This window comes from Gymnogyps californianus, chromosome 1 (genome assembly GCF_018139145.2).
Source record: "Gymnogyps californianus isolate 813 chromosome 1, ASM1813914v2, whole genome shotgun sequence".
In the NCBI taxonomy this organism is placed as follows: domain Eukaryota; kingdom Metazoa; phylum Chordata; class Aves; order Accipitriformes; family Cathartidae; genus Gymnogyps; species Gymnogyps californianus.
In genome coordinates this window covers 73,662,029-73,685,790 of record NC_059471.1, presented here as the reverse complement: position 1 = coordinate 73,685,790, position 23,762 = coordinate 73,662,029, and the positions used below count along the sequence as shown (strand labels likewise).

The 23,762-nt window shown below is 36.9% G+C and overlaps 1 protein-coding gene across 1 annotated transcript in view; it reads right to left on the bottom strand.

Moving 5' to 3' along the window:
• GABRG3 (gamma-aminobutyric acid type A receptor subunit gamma3) overlaps positions 1-23,762 on the bottom strand; it is a 325,926-nt gene that overhangs the window by 294,329 nt on the left and 7,835 nt on the right. Inside the window, exon 3 of the mRNA XM_050900977.1 lies at positions 13,228-13,295. Coding sequence (XP_050756934.1) covers positions 13,228-13,295 — 68 coding nt within the window. The remainder of the gene's footprint in view (positions 1-13,227; positions 13,296-23,762) is intronic.

Genomic DNA, 23,762 nt, shown 5'->3' with positions numbered 1-23,762 from the left:
CTTTTCTTTTCACCCTGCTCTTTCTTTTTACCCCCAATCCTGATTTCTCCATACTCCAATTCTTCAGTCCACTCGATTCATTGCACTCAGCCAGTCCTCAGTTTTTTGTGATCTTCAACACACCCATGTCTCAGTCAGTTCTTCTCACATTTATTTCATGCATTCCACCACCTGACACCAGCCCTAGCCACTTGTCCATTGCAATCAGGTAACTCCCTCCTCCATGATGCTGTGGTGCAAGCAAGATCACTAGGAGCACAGAATACTGTTCTTTCACATCAGCTGCAGTAGCTCAAATGTAAGCTCTCCAGGAAATCTGGCCCACACTCACACTGAAACATATGCAACACAGGTGGAATCAGAGATTTAAGCTGCTAAAATCATTTTTCTCTGCAGAGCATGTGCAAACAGACTTGCAGGCAGATTTTCACAGTGACAACAGAAGGCATCTCTGACATACAGGAAATGCACCATTCTCTCTCTCCCTCCTCCCCAAAGCCTTAAAGTTCAATGTCCTTTCTAACTAGCATGAGGTAGTAAAGTTTGGGGAGAGGTGCAGGGTCACTCACTGTTGAACGTAAAAAAAATGCTTCTTCCTAGTTTTATTTCAGAAATCGCCAAACCACTGTCTGAATTGCTTTTGGCAAATAAAAGTTTTGTGAAGGATATCTGCTGTTGAAAATTTTACCCCAAATCTTTACAATACTCGGCTGAAAACCAGTATTTATAAAGAAAAATATTACATAGATGTTCAATTAGATTATAACATCAACCTCAAGTAATTATACCCTTATTTCACAATTTTTATTGTAATTTTATAATCCAGAATAGTTCCACAGGAAAAAATTACTAGGTAAGGCTAAAATTATCTACAGTTTTCTAAGTAAAACTGACACTGTCCTGCATCTCATCCTGGAAAATACTCAGTTAAAACAACTGGAGAATTAGCCCATGGAAGGGCTTCAGATTCTGAGCGGAAATGGAAGCTAAGCCTTGTAAAGTTCAATTAGACACAAAAATAATGAAAGAGCACTTTCAAATCCAGTTCCTGACTTTGGCTTCCATGTGATATTCGGCATAAACCAGGTCACTTATTTAGGAGCTGACAGATTTTTGGCATGTCCCTCATTTTTATTTAATTAAGGTTTTGATTGCTGGTTTGTTTGTCATTTTATTCAAAGAGTTTTACAAAGACCCTTGTAACCCTAGACCTATGGAGAGTTTAAAATTTGAGAGATGCTGATCTGTTATCACAGCCTATATATATGTACAGGCTAAGAGATATTAGCAACAGCCAAAAAAAAGCATTTCCAGGTGCATGAGACCTAGGAAAGTATGGAGTTTTTTCTGTGCGAGATGTAAATTGATGTTTATATTTTTCCTACTAAATAAGCTTACCCTCTCAATCTGTTGATACAGTTTTACTTGCACAATGCCAGCAAATGTAACTGCTAGCACAGGTACTTCTGTACCCAACAGTAGTAGCCAGCTGCTGATTCTCCAAGCACAGTGGGCTTTATAAGCAAAACACTTTTACTTCATACTCTAGCTGATGGCTTTTCTGGTGAGGTATTTTGAAAGAAGTCACAGTCCTAAACACTGCTATGTCGGCCAAAGTTTCATGCATAAATCTGGGCTAAACCAAAGAACAAGCACAAGTTGACAATTCAATGCATTAGCTATCATTGTTCCCATTAGCTCGAACATTCACACAATACCAGTTTAGCCAGGCTTTTTGGAAATCCAAAAGAAACTCCTAAATAATTATTTTAATCTGCCTCTTTGCAGTTGGCTAATCTAGCTGTACCACAATCTGTCAAAAGCTTTGTGTGCTGGTCCAGTTAGGCAGCTCGCAAAATATAGGTCAAATCTTATCTTTTTAAGGCATTCTCCTATGCTTCCTACATTTGTTTTCATTTTCCTTTTCTTTGTACCATTCTTACAGTACCATCCAGATGGCAAAGAAATGCTCAGCCATATTTACATAAATACAGTTTCAGACACCGGAGAGTTAGAGAACACATTACAGGGAAAATAAAGAAGATAAACTTAGCAGCTTTCAGGTGAGTGCAATCAGACAATCTTGCAGTCTTTTTTTGTTCTTTTTCTTAATACACTCTACAAAGGAATGATATAATAGATTATAGTATTATGCAAAAAAACCTCCTAATACCTAACCTTTTAATCTGTAAACAATGAAAAGTACTTCGGAAAAAAGAAATATGAAAGCAGCAGCCTATGGACTAGCACAGATCGGCACATTTCCATTTATGTTGATGCGGTCAGCCATTTATGTCAGGTGAGAACCTGGGCCCCCTGTGGAATTCAGACCACAATATTAGGCACCAGGCAGATCCTTCGCTCCTGTACATATCACCTGTTTATTCGGCCCCATCCAGCACAGAAGAAATTCCCCAATTTACTGGTGTTTCATTTTGCACTCTCCACAATAGTGCAAATGAAAAGAAAAGACAGAAGGCAGTGAGGATCCAATATGTGCTACTAGCAAAATGAACTTTGGGTTACTTTGGATCTTATTATTAGCCTCTCAGAGTGGAATGTTTTAGGAGAATGTGGCTCAAATTTATGCCTGGCATAGTTCCATTCACTTCCGGAGAGATTAATTTAGGTCTTTTATTGTTTATGCTGTTTCACACATTGCACACAGGTATCAGCGTAAGTCAGGAACAGAGACAAAATCATTGACTGCATTTACCTAGATCCCTATGTATGCCCTAATTGAATCACAAGCAAAAATGATTGCATGAACTGAATTTATCCAAAATTGTTAGTCTGATTTCAAACCAGCATCGAGAGGACAGGCAAGCCTACATTATTCTGACCAAACAATATAGCTTGATAGCTCATCTCAGTGTCTAATGAAGTAACGTTTGCATAATGCATGGAATCCAATTTAGGAAAATTGAAACTCCTTTGCCTTAAAGATGGCCAGATGTTTAGTGAGCATGTGATCAAGTGACAATTTCACCCAGAGAAATGAAGACCAAGACTGAGGCAGATAAGTAATACAGGAGGAAATTTTTCATTTCCATTTGCAGCGGGGAAGACCAGCAAACAGCTTGGTGATCTCGATTCTTCAATTACTAAAAGCAGTAAAATTAAGTAACTGACATTATTAGACAAAAAGATGTTTTATTACAATATAATAATCTCTATAAATTGAAAGAATAAGGTCATACCTTTCTACAGTTCACAATTTTGATTGCCTTGTAATTCAACCTCAATCTACAGGCCTCTAGGTAACGAAAAAAACATACTGTGCACGCTGCAGTAAATATACCTCGGGGAAATATCCACCTGAAAAGCCATTTGAAAGCACAGAACTATCAGAGCCTGATATACGGAGTGTGTGTAAGCAGATGGCAGCTATTTCTTTGTCTCAGTTAGCTGACACACTTTACAAAACATGAACTATCAGACAAAGCTCACTATCCCTTGAGTCCACTAGCTACTGTTTCCAAGAATGATTTTGAGAGGCAAGGTCTGAAAACAGAGGTAATTTATTCTTATTGGGTAAATAATACAGCTGGAAAAAAATCACAAAATCTTGGGCACACATGCCCTTTTTTCTGATCTGAGAGAGACATCACAAACTTCAAGCCTGTTGAGATGACTATGTTCCGGGTAAAAATAAGTTACATTAACCAATGGACAATCAAGATAAAGGTTAGTATGTACAACTGAATCAGGAGAAGGTGCAACAGACAGGAAAGGTGACAAGTAGTTACCACTTGCAGAGGTTACCAGGAGTACAAGTTGTACAGAGACATAAAACCAATGCCACTGTTGAGCTTGTGCTTTTCCATATTCAACACAATTATGAAATTTAGTTTCCAGGCTTCTTCTTGTGAAGGTTTTAGAAATGTCTCTCGAGAATAAGGACCAGGAGGTCTGAAATAGCATGACTGTCTTATGAAATGTTCTCAAAATAGTAACCAACCATTTTTGTCTTTCCTCCTCTGTTACAGATCACTGTGATGCATCATATTTGTTCTGTTTCTACCATACAATCTTCACAGGAACTTTTGGCTTCATAAAAGAATATTAATACAGAAGCAGATTACATGACAATGTAATCATCACTGTGTCTATGTCAAACATGATGAAGTATCTGCATGACTAAGCGTCCCTCCATTTTTCCAAATATACCTTCTTTATACCAGCTGGCCTAATTTCCTTCCTTCAGACTTTGCTTTTTTAAATCTCAAATCACAACAGGTACAACAACCCTATTATTACAACATATTTTTTTTTTAAGACCAGAATTCCTATGGAAGAATACTTACAGAAAGTGTCAAGAATTATACAGACTTCTTCTAGATTTCTAATCCCACCTAAATCAAGTATTCACTATCTATGCAAGGAAAATATCAGTGGAGCTCAGACTGATATAAGTATTTAACAACCCCTGACATTTATGATAAATTAGGCACTGTAAGAAAGAGCTTGACACCTTCATACCTTTGTGAACATGGCCCTAAATTTGTCAAGTTATATGTATGAGAATTACAACAGGTTACTATAGCTAGGTATTTAATAACTTCCATGACTAAGTTCCTTAAGTACTTTTGAAAATTCTGTTCTCCTTGCAAAATATGCCAAAGCAAGTCAGAGAAAGCAATAATCAGTTATCCCTGCTCCCAAGTCTCCCAAGGAATGCAGTTTCCTAGATAAACTCTGAGCACACACAGCTAGCCCTGGGGTAAGCACAAAGAACAGTCAGAAAGGAAGGTAGCAGTTTCTTTGGTCTAAGAATCTCACAACACCCTTGAGAATTTCATCTCCTAGACCCCTGAACAGTTTTCTTATCTTTACCATTTAAAACTTAAAAAAACACTTAGTAAAATTATTATATTGACATTAAAATGTTTGTTGCTATTTTTAATGGAGTGACTCTACTTCACCGTAATACCTAAGATGTTTAACTAAAACACATCCAAAACTCTGTGGTCAAAATTGTCTGCTTCTGTGTAGTATGCAAAAAGCTAATAATAGTTACAAAAACATCTTCCTCTCACCAAATTTCTTCAGCATTCAAGGGTTGCAAATGTCATTTGTGGAAGTAGGAAGAGAGACACAAGTTTCTGGAGGAGATAGCAGTTTTAAGGGTAGAAAACAGCTTGTCCAACACAGTACGTAGCAGAACCACCTGTATCTTAAAAGTCTAACAAAAAGCAGATGCATGAGAAGACAGAGGTGGAGACAGCTTTGAGGAAGAAACCTATGAAAACATATAAAGAACCTAGAATATCACTATTTTGACAACATAAAAGTCCCTTTTCCAGATCAAGAAAGTAATAAATAAAGACTACAGTGATTTACAAGGAGAAAAGCATATGATGTTTACAAAAGCATGGAGGTGTTGGGATACAGATACATCTCTGCTGTCTGTAGACTTTTTTAATTGCAGAAACCAAGCATTTATTTTATTCTTCAGTTCTGTGTAGTCACTCAGCAGAAATACCTTGTCTGTACCAGAAAAAGCATGTCTGAGAGTACTTAAGAGTCAAGGGACACCATGTTCACTACAAATGCTTAAAGGGAAATGAAATACAATTCTCTAAACCTTATTTTTCAGCAATGAGACAATAAAGGAAATTATGTCCAATTAGACTGATGACAAGCTCTCATGTGGAAAAAAATGAAGGTATGTGGGTTCTTCTGGGTTTTATTCATTATAAGAATGGTGTGAAAAATGAAGGGTGTTGTTCTGATATTTAAATTACACTGATGAATAGTATTCATTCTTTACCAACCAAAAAAACCTTACAGAAACATGAAGACTCTTCTGTGACCCAATTAGGGATTATATGGGGTCACATTGTATTCAGATGTTCCTTCCTAACTACAAGCACATTTATAATGCCACTGGAATCACTCTGTGGATGCTGTGATGGCTGGGTCTGCATTCCCAAAACTTTATGCCATGAAATTTTACAACAAAGTGTCATTAGGACTGCTCTATTATTTATGGAACCAATCAGCAACATCCATTTGCTTCTGGGGTAAATCTATCACTGGAAGAACTAAGGAAGACTAAAGTCTCAAAACTATGTTTTAAATTATGTCAATATCATGCAGGAATCCAATAAACAGGTCGACACAAAAGTAATTACTCTTTCATGGAGCAATCATGGAAAGCTCAAGCTCTAAAACATAGTTGATAAATGCTTGACCACTCAAAAACTAAATTGATTTAGGCAAAGAGACCCTCAATTTACCCTAAAGTAATTCTATATCTTTTGCAGCAATTTAGCCATAGCTTTTCTAAATTAACTTTCCCAAATGTTGGCAAGAAAGTGAAGCTATGTAGCATAAGACAGACAAGGCAGGCAACTGTTACTTTCTAAAGGAACTATAACAGTGCATACACTTACTCTAAAGTCTAGGACCTGCAGGCCCAAGAAATAGGTTATTGAAGTGGGAGAAATCAAGCATAAGAACTGGCATCAGGCTGGAAAGTAGTTTCTTCCCATACTTTGTACAAAGGCCAATTTATTTGCTCAAAGATGAGGTACCTGTTAGATACTGTAGCACTGTTCAGCTATGGAAAAAACATTCAGTCCAGCTGTTCTCTAGATCTTTTTTCAATGCCTGTTACTGAGCAGATGAGACATTTCATTCTCCTATATTACTGAAAGTAAATTGCTCATTTGTTATACATCTTTTGAGACAACACTAAAGCTAAGTCATCCATATTTGACAATCTGCTTGAACTCTGATAAGACAGACCAGCAGACAGAAGATCAGTCCATTACCAAAGGCTTGTGACAGAAACTATCATTCCTCCAAGAAGCAAACTGGATTTCCTGCCAATGTAGTAAATTATAGCAATAAGTATTTTACTGCTACGCAGCACAGTACATAAGCTTCATTACAGAAAAATTAACATTATGCTAGTCCATCCCATTGCACCTCAAACAAGGGCAGCCTAAGGCCTTTATCCAAGTGTCTATCAGCTAGGTCCTATTTTAGTTACACGAAGTGGGGCTCTAGAGGAGACCAAAAGTAGAAGCTGCCAAGGTGATATGTGAAAAAATCAATCCATGCTCATTTTTTTCCCTCCAGCTTCGTCCTTTCCACTCTGTTTCACTTTTGAGATTTTATTAGCCTCTCACAAGCTCAATGGTGGAACAGAAGTCATAAATAGACTCAAGTTTCAGCTTATTACTACTACCTCCCAGAAACATTTTCATAGTGATGCATTGACTGCCAGAGCTTGAAGCAACAAGAATGAGTCTGTATGTGAGATGATTTTGATTTATCAGCAAAAATCCATGCAGCTTAAAAGTTTTCTATAATTCATACCTTTTTTATCATGAGTGACCCAAACTTAATGACAGTATATAAATATGCTCTAGAAACAAGAATAGTAACTTGATCATAATCTAGCAAAATGTTTAAGTGTATGATTAGTATCTTAGTCCTCGTAAATGAACAGACCCACTCAAACTAAAATTTAATCCAGGACTTGAGTGTTCTCTTAGGTCACACAGCAAAAAAGAAGCTTGTAAAATTTGCAGAGAAAAATACAAACATCCTGAGGCATTCCATTATTTTAGAGATGATCTGAACTCACCAACTGGAAAACTCACCCCTCAAAAATAACAGAAACCACCTTCCTACACAATTGCTTTATAAATAGATTAGGCAAGACAGTGAGATACAGTTAGAAAAAAACAGTCCAAGTTAACAATGAACAACAGGATATCAGGCTTGTGCTCCAATAGTGTCTTGCATTATCTTTGAGAAGAAGCCTGTAAAGCAAATATTTGGGGCTACACAGTGGGGTGAAAAACAGATGAAATCTGGATTTAAATTAGCTTTGCCTTATTACGGAAAGATTCACCAGGTTATGTTTCTATAATTGCAGATACTCCAATAATAGTTTTAACTGTCAAGTAAATAGACATAGAGTCTAAAAATATGCAAGAAATTCAGACTTAATTATAAGCTCTGAATAATATTTTAGACAAGTCTCCACATCAAGACTATTCTTTTAAATACCTATCATGTCTAGCAGAGAAGCAAAATGAGCATGTGGGGACTTGGAAACTGAAGTTCAAAGAAGTCTATCAATACATTAAGGGGAAAAAAAGAGTAAAGATTGCTTTTATTCTACAACACTTAACTGAACAAAAGGGAAATACAGCATCCATAAAGATATATGACATAGCCTAGAGAGTGGACACAAAAGAATGAAGTGATGAAACACACAAAAGAAACACTCTATGAATTACCTTTTCAGATTACCTGAGAATAAAGAGATGAGCATATATCCAGCAGATGATAACCAATTAATAGTTTTATGAACAGGTAAGTACAGTTTATAAGCTTGTTTATCACACTGTCTCTTCAACATACTTTCTGTATAGCTGCATTAAAATGAGATTCCAGTTGCTAAAACCATATAGGTGTCAAACTCTTCCTTTACCAGCAACTTGTGCTGCAGCCTCAGATTCCTGTAGCTACTCAGTTAAGACTATATGTGTGTACGCAAAACCACACAGACTTTGATGTTATTGAGATTTAACAGTCTGTAATCTCAGTGTGTTTACATTTCTGTCTCACCAAACTACTTCTAGGGGATTTTTTTTTCCCATCAGTTACATCTGATTCCCACTTTGCATATTGACATGGTCTCTCTCCTTTTTCTGTTCTTTTATACACAAGCCAGTACTGCTTATCTGTAGAAAACGAGGTTACAGTAAGCCACATGAAGATCTAAGTTTTATAAAGCAACTTATAAACCTTTGCTGTTGTTGACAAAACTGGGTTGTTGACAAAAATTGGAGCATGGATTTTAATGCAAAAGCATATGGTTCCTGGACACCATTTTGCATGGGAAGTGTTAAAAAAAAAAAAGACACTAAGATATGAAAACTGAGTGATCTGGAATTCATACACCTGTTTTACAATATAAAGTGTGGGGAAAAAATAAAAACAAGACTGCAGATAAATTTCAAATTTAAAAAACTCACTTAGAAGATCCCTAACAGCAGTGGAAGCATGTTCATTATGATTACAGATATAACAAAGTTTTGAAATACAGAAAAGGTTGAAATAAAATCTTGCGATAGGAATATTGCATCGTACAAATCAGGGTCTCTAATGACATTGTAACATGAAATGGCAAGTTGTAGATTTCTGTAACTTAGTTTATGAAGAGATGAAAACCAAGACAAAGGGATATAATACACACACAGGAAGATTTTATTTGGCTCAGAACATCCATGTGTCATTTACTTTTAAATCAACCAGTTTATGTTTCTTTTAAATCAGTCCAAGCTCACATTCCATTATGTTTTTGATAAAGGACAGGCATCAAGATATTTATACAATAGATGGATTTTATCTGTTAAAAAGCCACCCTAAAATTTTTGAATGGGCATTCAAATATCTCAGAGGTTTAAATTTCAAAATACTCTTGTCTAGTATCAATCATTTCTGTCATTTCATAACATCATGCCATAGCTCAAAATGCTGAAATTACTTTCTTCTTCAAAGCCACTGCCACTTGAGACTACCTCCTAGTATCACTCAGTTCATTATTCAGCCTGCTTTTACTTCTTTGTTCTTACACAATTCCTATTTCTTGCTACTTAACATTAGCTTTTTTTAGACCGTGCCCCCAAGAAATCTTCCATGTCACAGAGAAAGGAAGAGTCACCACTGTCTATCCAAAAAACAAGTTTCTATTATCATCATAAAGATGTTATAATGATGAGTCTCTAATAGAAGAGCATCTACATTACCTTCTCACAATCACTCCTGTTTTTTCTGGAAATCCTGAGGTTCTAAATAGATACTTTTGAAAGCAGCTAGGAAATGAATCACTGGTAAGGCCTTTAGGGGAAGTGGCATAAACCCTCTGCAAACAGTCTGGAATGCAGGGTCAGTCATATATTCCTGTGGACTATGCCATCTTTGTCACAGAGAACATCATTACCTTTCCTTTGACTACAAGCCTTTTTGAAGGGATCCCTAACATTTCTTCCCCTTGTGGCACTTCCAGACTCAGTCTAAGAGGATATCTTTTTCCTCAGGGCCACAAATATTCACATAAAATTCATCTGAGGTTATCTTTGCTGTAGGCAGGTGTCTGGTAGCAATTGTCTTTTTCCTGACTGTTAAAGAAACAGTGAGATATTAATATTCATACTCAAGTCCAATCATAATTACAACAAAGTTATTGACATCTGAAAAGCTTTGCTCTACAAAATTGGCTTGAACATTCAACTGAACACCCATTGAACAGATAACTTACTTAAAATTATTTTACTTCCTAGGTTTCACCCACAGGATGAAAAGTGCTGATCAAAACTGATAAGAAAATATACCTGCAGAGTTTGATCTCTAGAGAAGCTCCTCATGATTTTCCCTCAAAAGTGCTGCAGATTAAGAAAAAAGTGATAGAGCTAAGGGCTAAGTTTGGAAGTACACAGCAGGGAAGTCCTCCTTGTACATGTTGATGATCTCACTCTTGAAATAGAAAAGATGGAAATCAATGTAATCATCTTTCTTTTAGCTCAATCAACTACCATCTTGCCAAGTTGCCTTGACAGAATAGCTCAACTTTTAATAATAATTTAGGTGAGAAAAGCTAAAAGTTCCCGTCCTGCTGAGAAACATAGCATATGTAGATTCTCGCAAGAATACTCTTTTATTTCTCCCAGAATACTATTCTAAATTCTGTACACGATTTTCACACACATTCCTCTCCCTTTGAGAGTTCAGTTATATGACAGTAATCAGAATGAGGATGGTCCCTTCCTTCCTCTTCCTCTGCCCCAGGTAATTTCTAGCTACTGTTTCTGTTCAGCTGTTTGTGTACCCATGCTCCAGCAGTTCACAGGCTACATGGAAAACTGCTTACTTAAAATAAATAAATGATTCTTTTTCATTATTATTTTTAATTCCAAAAAGTGTTTTGTTTTGTTTTTTTTCCAGTAAAGCATCACAGAGCTACTGTATACTGTAGCCAAACAGCTGAAATAACACAAATGGTGGGAAAAGTAGCTCCTCAACCAGTCCTGGCACTGGAGAGACAAGTTACCATACAGCACCATAGCTTGTAGGTCTGTGAGGAGGACTTCCCATCTTCATTGTAAATTTGAGACTGCAAGCTCATTTCTGCTCTCTCTTGTAAGTTCGGACAAATTCCAAAGTAACAGAGCAGAAATGGAGCTTTTGGACAAAAGTTTGTTACATTCGGGTGCCTAATGTCCATCCCCTATATTTATAATTAGGTTTGAGAATAGAAGTAAAACTCAAAAGTAAGTGCTTAGTTAGTTCAGATTCAGTTTCAGTGGGATATACTGTCCACAAGCATATCTGAACCAAGGTCCATTTCTATTCAAAAGTATAAATACAGCTTTAAGCAGACTTGAGTCCTTAAAACTTCAGCTACCTACATTTTATATTTCATTATTGTTTTATTTATCATTCTGCCCTTACAGATTTTACAGGGTTTTTTTCAGCTGTAACCAAGAAACATCTCTATGTCATACACTCATTAACTATCCTAATAAGGCCGTCTACTATCAAAGAGATACAGTACGCATGTTTTAAATTGATATCTTGGTGCATCTTTCCATCTTTGTGCCATAAGATATCCTGAACTCAAAGTTCAGGGATAAGTAAACTAGTCATGTTTTGACTGTGCCATAATTATCTTCCAAGAACCACTGGTTCCTTCTATTATTATTTTTTCCTTCTTCCTACCTGAAGCGCTTCCGATCAAATGCTTTCTTAATTATTATTCCACATACATTTCCAGCACCCTAAAATGCTACTTACAAGCTAAATCAGAGGGGCAAAGAGCAAAAAGACTTTGAAAAGTAAGCATCCTCGCCATTGTCCCCATTGCTTTTGAACAGAGTACCCATTCCTAGAGTATGCGTAAATGCAAGCCAGAGGACTGTAAGCAGAATAGATCTTCCAATAAATCATTCTCTGGACAAGTCATTTTGGTACGCAGTTGGGAAGGGCAAGATAATTAGCTATTTATTAGTTCAAGAATGGAGCAGGTACTCCCATTGCTTGACCTTCAGTGCTTCACATGAAATATGACCAATACATTTCACACTCTTTGAATATGCGGCCAAGTTGTTCCCAGCACATAATTTGTTCTGTCTTTACTTGCCAGATTTCCCATTGCCAGGGGGCATAGGAGTCTCTGAGCACCCAGTATTTGACAAGCTGCAATAATTTACATTCTCCCATATACATAGGCAAAACCAAATAATCAGACTGAATGACCACCTTTCAAATTCAGGACCTTTTGTTCCAAAAATACAAAACATACATGCAACGCATTTATTAGAATCTTATATGACCATTGTACACAGCAGACTTTGAATGTCATTGTGAACAAGAGAAAGTCATTGCTTTGAAGAGGTTAGTATAAGAGTTTTAAGTAAATTAAGATATTAACAGGTCCTCCGTTTCCAAATTGCATTAAGAAAAAATTCAGCCTAGTTTACAAAGAGGAATACTGTGCTGAATTCAAACTTGAAGTTGCACAAGCAGCCACAGTAACCCGTACCTCCACAGCTACATAAACATCCAGCTTGCCTTCTACATCTGAATGTGTTGCTGCAGAACTGAGGAAAGTCCTGAAGTTAAGACGACCACAACAACTGAACAACTGTTACATTTTGCTAGGTTCACTATCGTCACACTATCACACAGACTCTTTCAGTTTCTCCTGCCTTTACACATGCAGTACAGCTACATAGAACTCCTTCAAAATTATACTTTAAGGCTAAAGATTGTTGATAACTCAGTGAAAGAAGAGTAACCACTGAAAAGATGATGAATTTCAAATAAATATACTGATAGTATGTGATGACTCTCATTAAAACCACATTATGAAGCTCTGTATATTCGATTGACTCTTGAAACATTAATTCAAGAATTTTCTTGACAATAGCTTTGCTTCATACTTATTTTTTCCTAAGATGGCTATTTTACCATTCAAGATCTACCAGCATTTTGTGGTAGAGCATAATATTGCTTGTAGGTTTGTTCTTCTCTTGAAGAGACACAAAAGAGTCATCTGAAAAACAGAGCTATAGCTGAAAACAGAACTAAATCAGCAATCAAAACAACTTATCCCAGTGGTATTTATTGTCTTTTTCAGAAGCTAGTATTGATGCCAACACCAGCAGTCCAGATAAAAATCTTTGTTAGCAAGTCACTTACCATATTTATTGATGATACAGGACCAATGCTGTTGACATAAATGTCAACATCAATAACTGTTGGTTTTACTGTGGAGAAAAAAAAAATTATTTAATATTATTTTGCAGAAAACATAAGTAATCACTTTAAATATTTTCTTCCCCAATAACTGTAAGGTCTAGAACTGTAAGTTCTTCGGCTAGAACTACTGAGAAATATGGATTATGTATTTTTCAGGAAGACAGGGTTCTTTTCCTCCTACCCAACAGAAATTGCCATAAATTACAGCCTGTACCACTTTATCATCACGATCCCCATTTATCTCAGCAGCAATTTGTTAAAGAAACTTTCAGTGCTAAGCACAGTGGCTCAAAGTCAAAACCTAAGATGACTGACATGAAACTAGAAATAATGCAGCATATCACTTTTTCCCATTGCCTCAACACACAGGTCCTTTAGCATGTTTGTTCCACACCAAAAAATCTTTCCAGATTTTCTCATCTCATCAGCCCTGAAATCATCCTAACACAGAGTAAAATCACTATGAAATCCATTTAGCTAAACCTAAGCAACTCTCCTCCTTTCAATTTAGACTCGTTCCCTTCAGCTCACATCGCCTTTGCACTCATTCATGCAAAGGTTTTTGAATTTGATTTGGTTTAGTCCATGCAAGTTTCTCACAAGATCTTCCATGTTTTCAGACTTCCAGGATCTAATAGGCCAAGACAAGCTCTGTACTCCTTTCTTTAGCTGAGGCCACTAGGATTTATCTTCCTTTTAGTCTTTGGTGTCAGTGTACCTGCTGAACACTATTCAGATAGCTCTTACTGGTGATGTAAGCCTAACTCTGCCACTCTTACACTGAAAGGTACATTGTTTTTTTTACTTATACTGCCCTCCTTCCAACCCCAGAGGGTATACATTAACGTCTAAATTGAGATCTAAATTGGTATTTTACTTTCTCCAGGGTTAGCTGACCCAAAACTAAGTAAGTATAAATCCTGTTCTAACCTGCATAGTCAGAATTGATGTAAACTTGGCCCTAGTAGGCCAACAGCTTCTGTTAGACATCTCCTTTTCCCAGAGAGGCACCTTCCCCTCTCCATGGTCTTCAAAAATCTCCAGAGAGCAGTTCAAACCACTGAGGTTTGGGAACTATGCTGAACTCAGGACTTTTTTGCACCAATCCCCAAGCCCCCTAGAATGAGGAAATGCAGGTACATCGGCCACTCAAAACTCAGACAGCTTTCCTTGGGGAAGCTACTGAGCAGAGAAGTGAGGAACAGTTAAATACCACGGTTCTGTGGGAAGCTTATCTCAGGTGGATAACAGTTAATTTGTCTAAAGCTTAAGAAGCCATCCCCCACAAAGCTGAAGATAGACAGGAATCTTCACATGTAAAGATGAATAATTTTTGTCTGCATCCCCCAAATTTCAGACCAACGAGATGCCAAGGAGTTTTAAAATACCTGAAAAGCTAGATGGTTCTGAAAAAGTAGGCAGGCTGGCTTGTCAGGTAAGACTTTGGTGTGTACATATCATTAGGAAGACTAGATCTAATGTTGCAAAAACAGACATTAAAGTGGGTACAAATAGTGGTTAAAGATGGTAACCATTCTCTCTAATTCATTAAGTACCACATACTTCTTTGACTGCATATGGTCAGAACATCCAAGATTATTTAAGGTCATGGTTTCAAATTGTCTGAAATACTGGCTTATAAACTCGGATCTTCCCTTCAGCAAAAGAAAATCTGAACTCAGTTGAACAAGCACAACTGATTAATGCAACTCTAATTGTACCCAGCTAATAACTAAATAGGAGTCTAGCAGCTTCTGGTAATGAGACTTGCCTCAAAATGCAGTAATAAATGTCATTACATAGGATTTGGTAATAGCGGGGAACTACACTAGCTCTTTTACCAAGATAGCATACATGGAATAAAGGGCTCTGATCTTTTTAGGGCTTATGCACATATCTAGCTGGATGTTCAACACTAAGGAGTTCTGGTGAACATTAATGGGACTAGATTTAGTGGTGCAAATTGGCATGCAATTGAATCTTGGCAGGATCAGGGACAAAGTTCAGGACTAGAACACGGTGCCTGGAATCCATTTTTGTTTAATCATTGCAGTTAAGTACATAAATAGATTATGAGATGATAATTTCTCCTGAATGTGCTGGGCCAAATTCTCTTCCAGTGCAAAAAGAATGAAGCCCTGCTTGTTAATGCTAAAGAGAATTTGGTCTTACTCACAGTAAAGGTCTAATCTTGAAACAGAAGAAAACTAAGCAGCAGCCACTTCTTATGTCAAATCACCATCTAGCCTCAGACATTCCCAGTGAAATTCAAATTTAAAATAAAAAAAAAATACAGGTAAGCTATTATATCACTACAGCAACAAAGATGACTGAAAGTTCCTTTGAATGATATTTTGTTTTCCTAGGCAGAGGCAGAAAATACAATTGTAATATGATTGTAAGGTACATATGTGTTCAGCTTTTGAAAGAAAAGACAGAAGAGTACAGTTCTTGTTGCACATGGTCTCTCATGGATATAAACAGATATAAACTGGGAGAACCATCGGGTATAAATTTTAGATTTGTTATCATAGGATTTTAATTCAAAATACCAACCATAATGAGGCAAAGATTTTAAGATTACTTCTTCCAAAATGCCTTATGAAAAAGAAAATAACTGAGTCTTAAAGTCATCACACCTTATTAGAAAGAACTCACCCTCTACCAGTCTTCAAAATAAACTGAGTTTCATGGAAGACATAAATAGTTACATTAACAATTATTTCAAGGCCTGCTCAGTTTTTCTGTATACTACATGCATTTGTGAACACTCAGTTCATGGACTGATTTAAGCCATGCATGGAGTTGCTGAGCTGCAGATGGAGCCTTTTTTCTTGCACTAGGAAAGTCCTCACAGTCTTGTTGATTAAACAATGAAAGTGTTAATACCTCCCTAAAAGTTGGCAATAAGATGACAAATGGATACCCAGCTCCAGTACCGTTTTGATATCGGCATCAGCCCAAAATAGTTTTAAAAAGCTGTCAGAAACTTAGAAAAATTACTGGCAGAACCATGTGTATATCACGTGCAGGAGAGCAATTAAAGGTTGTCAACAAATGTACCAACCTTCTCAAAGTTTTTTGAAATATTCTTTAATATATGGTAGTCAACTTTCCCTAAAAGACAATGTAAGAACATCCAAGTAACTGCAGTGTTATGCTGCTACACAGTGCTATCTAAGGTTAGCTAACTGCTTATCATAATCACTTCATCTTCAAACATGTTGGTTTTAATTGAGGAAGGGATTTATCAAGCCAATCAAAATATCTGCAAACAAAACTAAGGTCACACCAATATTTAGCTAATAGTCCCCATCTGATCCAAATGCCATGGCTTTGAGACAGACGGAGTGTTTATATTCCAGTCAGCCTTGTGACTATCACATTGCAAAGACACATCCGAGTGAAATTTGTCTACAAACTTTAGACGGTTCAAAAGACGCCTAGCCACAGGAGTCGTGAGTTCAACGCTGCCTGCAAAGCTCACTTAAGAAGCCAAGTGAACACTTAGACAGTTAGTGTAAAGCTAGGTCAGGTATGTCTGGACAACAAAACACAGAAACAGCTAGAATAATGCCCTGATCACAAATACCCATGCAGGCCAACTCTAGGATTTGTGTAGTCCTGCTTTATAGATTTACACTGGTGAAATAAACAGTACCTGAGCTTGAATCCCATTAAAGTCCGTGAATACTTTAGTCTTGGACACATGTAAGCTGATCGCGTGTATAAAAAACTCAACAGATAAATCAGGAGAATTTTAAAAGACTTTTGAGGAAATGAACAAAGGGATTGTTACACAATTTCACAAGTCATGTAGGGAAAAAATCTCCAGTAAGTTCCTGACATTTTATTATCTTTACTTAGTACTTTAAATTATCCTGTCCTTTTAAAATATCTCTTAATTTTTGATAGATCTCCGCTATTCAGAATTGATGCTTATTTCATGAATGAAACCACTTTATGTGCTTCCTACAGAAAGCTTCCTCCACATTTGAAGTCTGTCCAAATAGCATTTATGTTCCTGCACAAATCATAAATATTTAAAATTATTTTTTAAAGTTTAATGTTTAGAAATATTTTTATTGGTAGCTCATTTAAACATGAGTAGAACTAGCTGAGCTCTCATAAATTTTAAAATAAAATTAAAATTAATTTTTGTTGAGCATTAACCTTTCTTACATTGTTCAAGCAACTCCCAGGTCTAAATTATTCTGGTTTTACCCAAAACAGTGGTAGTAAAAATGTTATGGATCAATATACACATATTTCTAGAAGCAAAACAATTAGCACTAGATTTTTAGAAGGCACACAACCACATAACAAACACAATATGAGCTCTGTTCCAGAAATACACAGCCACTTAAACTCTGCCTAAGTTCCACAAGGCTCCTGAACGCAAAAGACTAACAAGATTGGCTCTACAGTAATGAGATATTTTTTGAAATTACTCTATAATGATATTTTACATTATCTCATTAGCACATAAATTGCTATTTTTAAATTGGGATAAAGCTGTAATAAATCATTACACAGTTATCGGTAACCGTAGTAGTAGTGATTATAATGTTAATGTTTACTTTGTGTTAGTGATGATGACTACTAATATTTTCCTACACAACCTTATAGGCAACATCTAATTACCTGTTTGTTCCTGTAAAACAAATGGCTATGCTAACAACTCACTTCTCAGGGATAATTGTGGTCAGCTAAAACTTCTATATTTTAGGACAAATTACCACATTTGAAGAAAGACATAGTAACAGGAAGTGTTGAGTCACCATCCCTGGAGGTATTTAAAAGACGTGCAGATGTGGCACTTAGGGACATGGTTTAGTCATGGACTTGGCAGTGTTAGGTTTACGGTTGGCCTCGATGATCTTAAAGGTCTTTTCCAACCTAAATGATTCTATGATTCTATTCTATGATTCTACGAAGGTATCAGTGAGGAAAATAAAAAAGACTCATTCTTCCGGCACAGAAGAGAATGGGCTTGAACAACAGATAGAGGTCAAAGCCCTCCACTTGCTACAGCCAGAGAAACTCTGACAGAACTGTCATCCCTATGTTTTAGGATCAAACTACCAAAACAGGACTGCAAATGAAAATCAAAAGGATAATCAAAAATTGGGTGCAGACTTGAAAGAAAGTTTGGATGACAGCAATACCAGGATGAGAACACAGTCTTCTGAACAGGGTATTTTATTCACATGCTAGGTTTTGTTGCCATTCTGTCCAGGAGTGTGAATGACAAGCGTGCACATAAACGGACTCCCTCAATTAACTACAAATCACTTTTATTCTTCATATCCCACCATCACCATGAATCAACCTTCAGCATTTTTATCCTTCATTTACCTTTCCTTAATGCACAAGCTGTAATTTTTCCAGTATTATGTTGTTTGGGAATGAAAACTGTAGATCTTAATGGTTAGGCTGGTTTTACAATCAATCCCTAAAGTTTCCATTTTTGTTTTACTTATATTCATAGGAGGGGGCAGATCCTATGTGATATTATAAGACTGAACAATAATAGAATTTGTTCCTGCGAAGTCTAGCAAGCTAGCAACCAAGGTCTGGATGAACAATAGCAGTCATAAGAAAACCATACAATTGCAAAAAAGAGCAACAATATTTTAAAATAATATGTGCAGAAAGTTTTCCTTGTTTAAAGATGACAGAATAATTTATTAGTTTGTGCCACAACCTCAAAATGGCAACTGTAGCACTGCACATCTGCCCAATTTACAAATACTTGCTCAGAACCCCCTTTAATAAGAAAGACTTCTAAATAAACTTCTACACTTGGAAAAGCCAGCATAGTCTAGGTAATCGCAGAAGAAAGGAGAGAGAAGAAAGGGATTTTCTTATGTAATTAATATCTCAGACTTTTCCTGACTCTTACCTAACTTTCAATCTGTGGCATCCCAAAAGTCTGTGTTATACTCCCAACCTCCTCTCAGATTTCTTAGGTGAAGTTACGGAAAAGAAGAGAAAATAAGAACTAGCAGCTGCTATATGTAGTTTTGGGTCTGACAGTTTAGATGAAGAGTTTGGCAAACATTACTGTCAACGAAACTTTCTTACCTACAATGCCACTCAAGAAAAATATTCAGTCTGTGTTTGTATCAAGCCATTTCAGCAAGTAATCACCGCCAGGAAATAAAACTCTAAATAAGAGTTATCTGTGTAAATGAATTATTTACATTCACAAAGTGAAGGTTGTATTGTAAGGGACCTTGCTGTTAAGTACTCGGGTAAAAGGCCTCTCTCTCCAACACAAAACCAGTACATCTTTGTCAACCCAATGGACTACATGCAAGACATTAGTATTGCAAAGATACAAGTGGCTCATCAGAAATTACACAAAAGAGTAGTTTTATCTGCAAAGAACTGTATTACTTGAGTTAAATTATGAGATTAGTTTCAGAAAAACAAAGTGTTTGAATACTGAAATATTTCTATATATTGAAGTACTGTAAACTTCAAATTAAAGTGTTGTTTTCCAGCATTTGATTTAAATTAGGTGTTCTAAAAAAATGAAACAAAAAAGCAAAAAAAAATCAAACCTGTTAAATAATCAAAAAAATAAAACCACTTTTTTTTTTTTTAAGCAGAAACATTAAATTGGAGGGCTTCAGGGTTCCTGCATTGGAATAAAATTTCTCTATGTATTCTTTCAGGATGACACATTAAGAGTTTTACCTGAGAGAAGGATGAGTAAAAAGTAATGAGTAAAAGTAGGGTGTTTCCCCTGACAGTTGAGAAGCTGTGAACCAAACCAGGTCAGAAGCCAAAGTCAGAAATTCCCCTTTACTGAGCTCCATGGTTAAGCGATTAAAAAAGCAGAATGTAGGCATGAAAAAACTCACTGTCAACAGCCTATCCTAATCAGAAATGTTCCCATGCTAGATTTTGAACGAGCCTAAGTTTGATGGACTATACTGGCACCAGACAAGGATTAGGTGCAACCAACATATTTATTTATATCATGTTTTAAAACTCAAACATGGATCACAGTTTTCAAAATCTAAATCTGGGACTTTGGAGTGGCCATAGAGTAGTTTACCCTTCACTTATTAGCCTTTCCATCAATATTCTAGAAATGTTCATGGCAAAGTCTGCAGAAGAAAGCATCGATTACTGAAGATGCTAGAGAATTAGAACTCCTGCAGACAATCAAGAAATCCCTTCTATCCTCCCACCTAGAACAGAGGTTGTTCTCGTTTGCATTGAATAGCAACCCTTTCCTCAGGAATATTCCTCTCCTTGCATAGGTGTGCTTACACATAATGCATGGGAGATGACTGGCACTAAAATAGTCTTCATATTTACTGTCTCACTCATGGAAATGGACAGTTAATGGATTTCCAGTTTAGTGGCTGAATCAGAACAAAAGTTTTCTGAAATAAAGACAATCCACTTTCCCCCAAAAAAGAAAGAGGGAAGTATCAATGAGAACAATTAAAACATTTCTGATTTTTTTATGATCTTTTTCAGCTCCTGAGCTCTCACTGTATTCAGCCCTGTTTCCTAGCTGAGTCTTAGCCACAGCACTCCTCATCCTCACCAATGGGTTATTCAAGTTTCTTCTTCCATACAAACCTGAATTAGACTAATCTCCACAATCTTCTTCAGTGCCCAATACTACAGAAGTTGGATCCAGGACTATGGTTTTCCCCTCCTGAGTGCTGCCATAATACAAACAGAAGTTACTCCCTCTCTCCTTCCCATTGTGTAGTACCTCTACACACTGGTTAGCTCTCCAGGTGCAACTGTCTATAATCAATCCCTAAGTGACAACTGTCTCCCTCACTATTTCCTATTATGAGATGTCTGACACTGTCTCTCGTAGGCTAGCAGAAAAAAAGACTTACAGCAGAAAGTAGTAATTTGACCTTGCATGACAGTTTACAGCTTTCTCTGCACTATGATCTGGGAAATATTTTGATCTGTGAGGCAATAAGCAACCCTCTGTCACCACATATGGGGAAACCTTGCTGGAGCTAATTTAAAAGAGTATCAGGTGTAGCAATCAGCAGCTAGCAAAAATAACTTGACAGCTACAGTGGTAATAGCCTGTGGTGCACTTCAGGGGTCATCTCTGTGTGGCGTGCTAGGAAGGCAGGTCAGACAGAAGAAAGGTTGTGATACTGCTTCAGTACTCAAGGTTTTCATTAGGATCGTGCTTGAAAATGCACATCTCCTTTAAAAAGCAACAGAATAAAAGTTGTGCCCACTCACCCAACAGATCTGCTCCTTGCATACACTGAGAAACTGCTTAAATCACAGCGAGAACTTTTAACTGCTTAAAAAGAGAACCACTGTTAAACGCTACCAAGCCAGGACAGTAAAGCATGTCAGACAGAACTTAGTCTTCTGTGTTTGCTGACACAAATGAGCCCATCTATTTCTACCAGCTACACTCGTACAAACCTACTCAAGGTACTAAGAGCTGCACAGCTTTTTGTGAGACTGCTCTCATCTTCAGAAATTTGGCTAATGATTATAAAGATACCTGGGGAGCAAAGAAAACCAGCTTGACTCTCAAGACAGCTAGAACTGGTGGAGTCAGAAGATATATAGGCATTAAATTAGGGGGTGTACGTATGTGTGTATATGCATATATATATACACATATACATATAAGCATATACACTTACATACTTCAAAGTGAATTTATTTGGGCTTATAAATACACAATAAATACAGGGGACCACTAGAGGCTGTAGGGATCAAATAAATCTAGAGGATCCAAGAGGAATCCAAAAGTTACTGCAGGATAATCAAAAAAGGAGGGAAAAGCAAGCATTAGTGGTGAAAGCATCTCAGAACACAAGCTGACGAAGCTTTCTTCAACATGTGCAATTCAGAGCCTTCCCTAATATGATACATTTGAGAAACAGAAGATGCAAACATGCAATACAAATTATCTTACTACTCTTATCTACCCTTTCAGTGAATAATATCAGTAAAATCAGTATTATTCATGCTCGTTCTGTCTCTCCCATAATGCTCTTGCCTCAAGTCTGATTTGATGTCAGCTTGACTTTCTTTTTTAAGTAAGAAGGTAGGCAGCTTAGAAACCAGGTGCTAGAAAGTATAGGAAAAATAAATGAATACAATAAACTACCACATTTATACAAGACTTCCACTGCATTAAACATGGAATTCGGCCTGCTCAGTTCTGGCTGACCATTACAAGAAGTATCAGTTGAAAAACTTGCTGTCAGCTAAGTAACTCTGAGGCACAGGAAGTTCTGTCTTGTAACTTTATATTCCTTGATTTGGGTTCTTATCTTATTTTAGCTTTATTTCTAATATTTAAGATCACACTCTACTTTCAATGTCCCTGGGTAGTCTGAGTACACTAGAGTGTAGTCCCTTCTAGTTGGCTTTTCTCTTACCAGCATTATTTTGCTCCAGCCTCTGAACTAGAAATTAATGGAAAGTATTAAACTTTCCCTGGCAGAGTATAAATAACTGCAAAGATCATTGGTAGAGCCTGAAATGCAGGGGAAATAACTTCTATGTTTTTTTCCTATGATTTTTTAGGCATTTGTAAAAAAATACTAAAACAGAAATTTATCACTTTCCTAATTTCATATTAGGAACACCATGGGGAAAGGTAGTGGACAGCAGTTCTGTCTGCTTGTACCTAACAAGTGCATGTAACTCCTTATTCTAGTCCTGTTGTGTTCTGGGGAAGGTATTTCAGGAGCTGGGGAAAAGGGCAGGTAATCACAGGAGGGCTGCAGAGCACCTGGTCAGACTGCAGGATGTGTGTTTTAGAATATCGTTCGCACTGAAATTAGAGTGCTGAGGTAACTGACTCCTTGTTAGAGATGCTCAGGGAACGGTTTTGTTCTCTAAAAATTACTGGTGAAATAAAATGTTTTCTTTTACATTAGCAGGTTGAGATAAAGAGGGAATCTTGGAGTTTAGCTCGGCTTATGAAGTAGTCTTAACATTACTATTGCCTTGTCATCACTGAAATTTTGGGCCACATTAGTTATTGCTTCTTAATGAACAAGAGGGAAAAAGATCTTTTCTTTGAGGTAAGCAAACCAGCTACCTACTGAAAGGCAACTCTTAAGACTTACTGCTCTTCATGCTCCAAATGAGTACTGCAGCTCTGAGCCTGGTCTAGAGTGAGATTTTTTTTCTCCCGCTACTAATGGCACATTTCAGAGACCTCTCACATACTAACCTTTTTGATGGGTAAGGCGTCTTTCACAATGAAAGAAAAAGATAGCATATTATCTTCCCCATGTAAAGCTCACTCAGGGAATGTGATTGGCAAAACTTTCACTTTGGAAGAATACATTGTTACAAACTTTCTGTCTGTTTAAGGCAACCTACATTCCATATGAAGAGAAGCACGCAACAATGTAGGGTAATAAAGGTAGCTTTTATTTTCCAGGACTCCATTGTGGACTAAGCTGTCCATTAAGGAAGGTGAAAGGGAAGGTTTC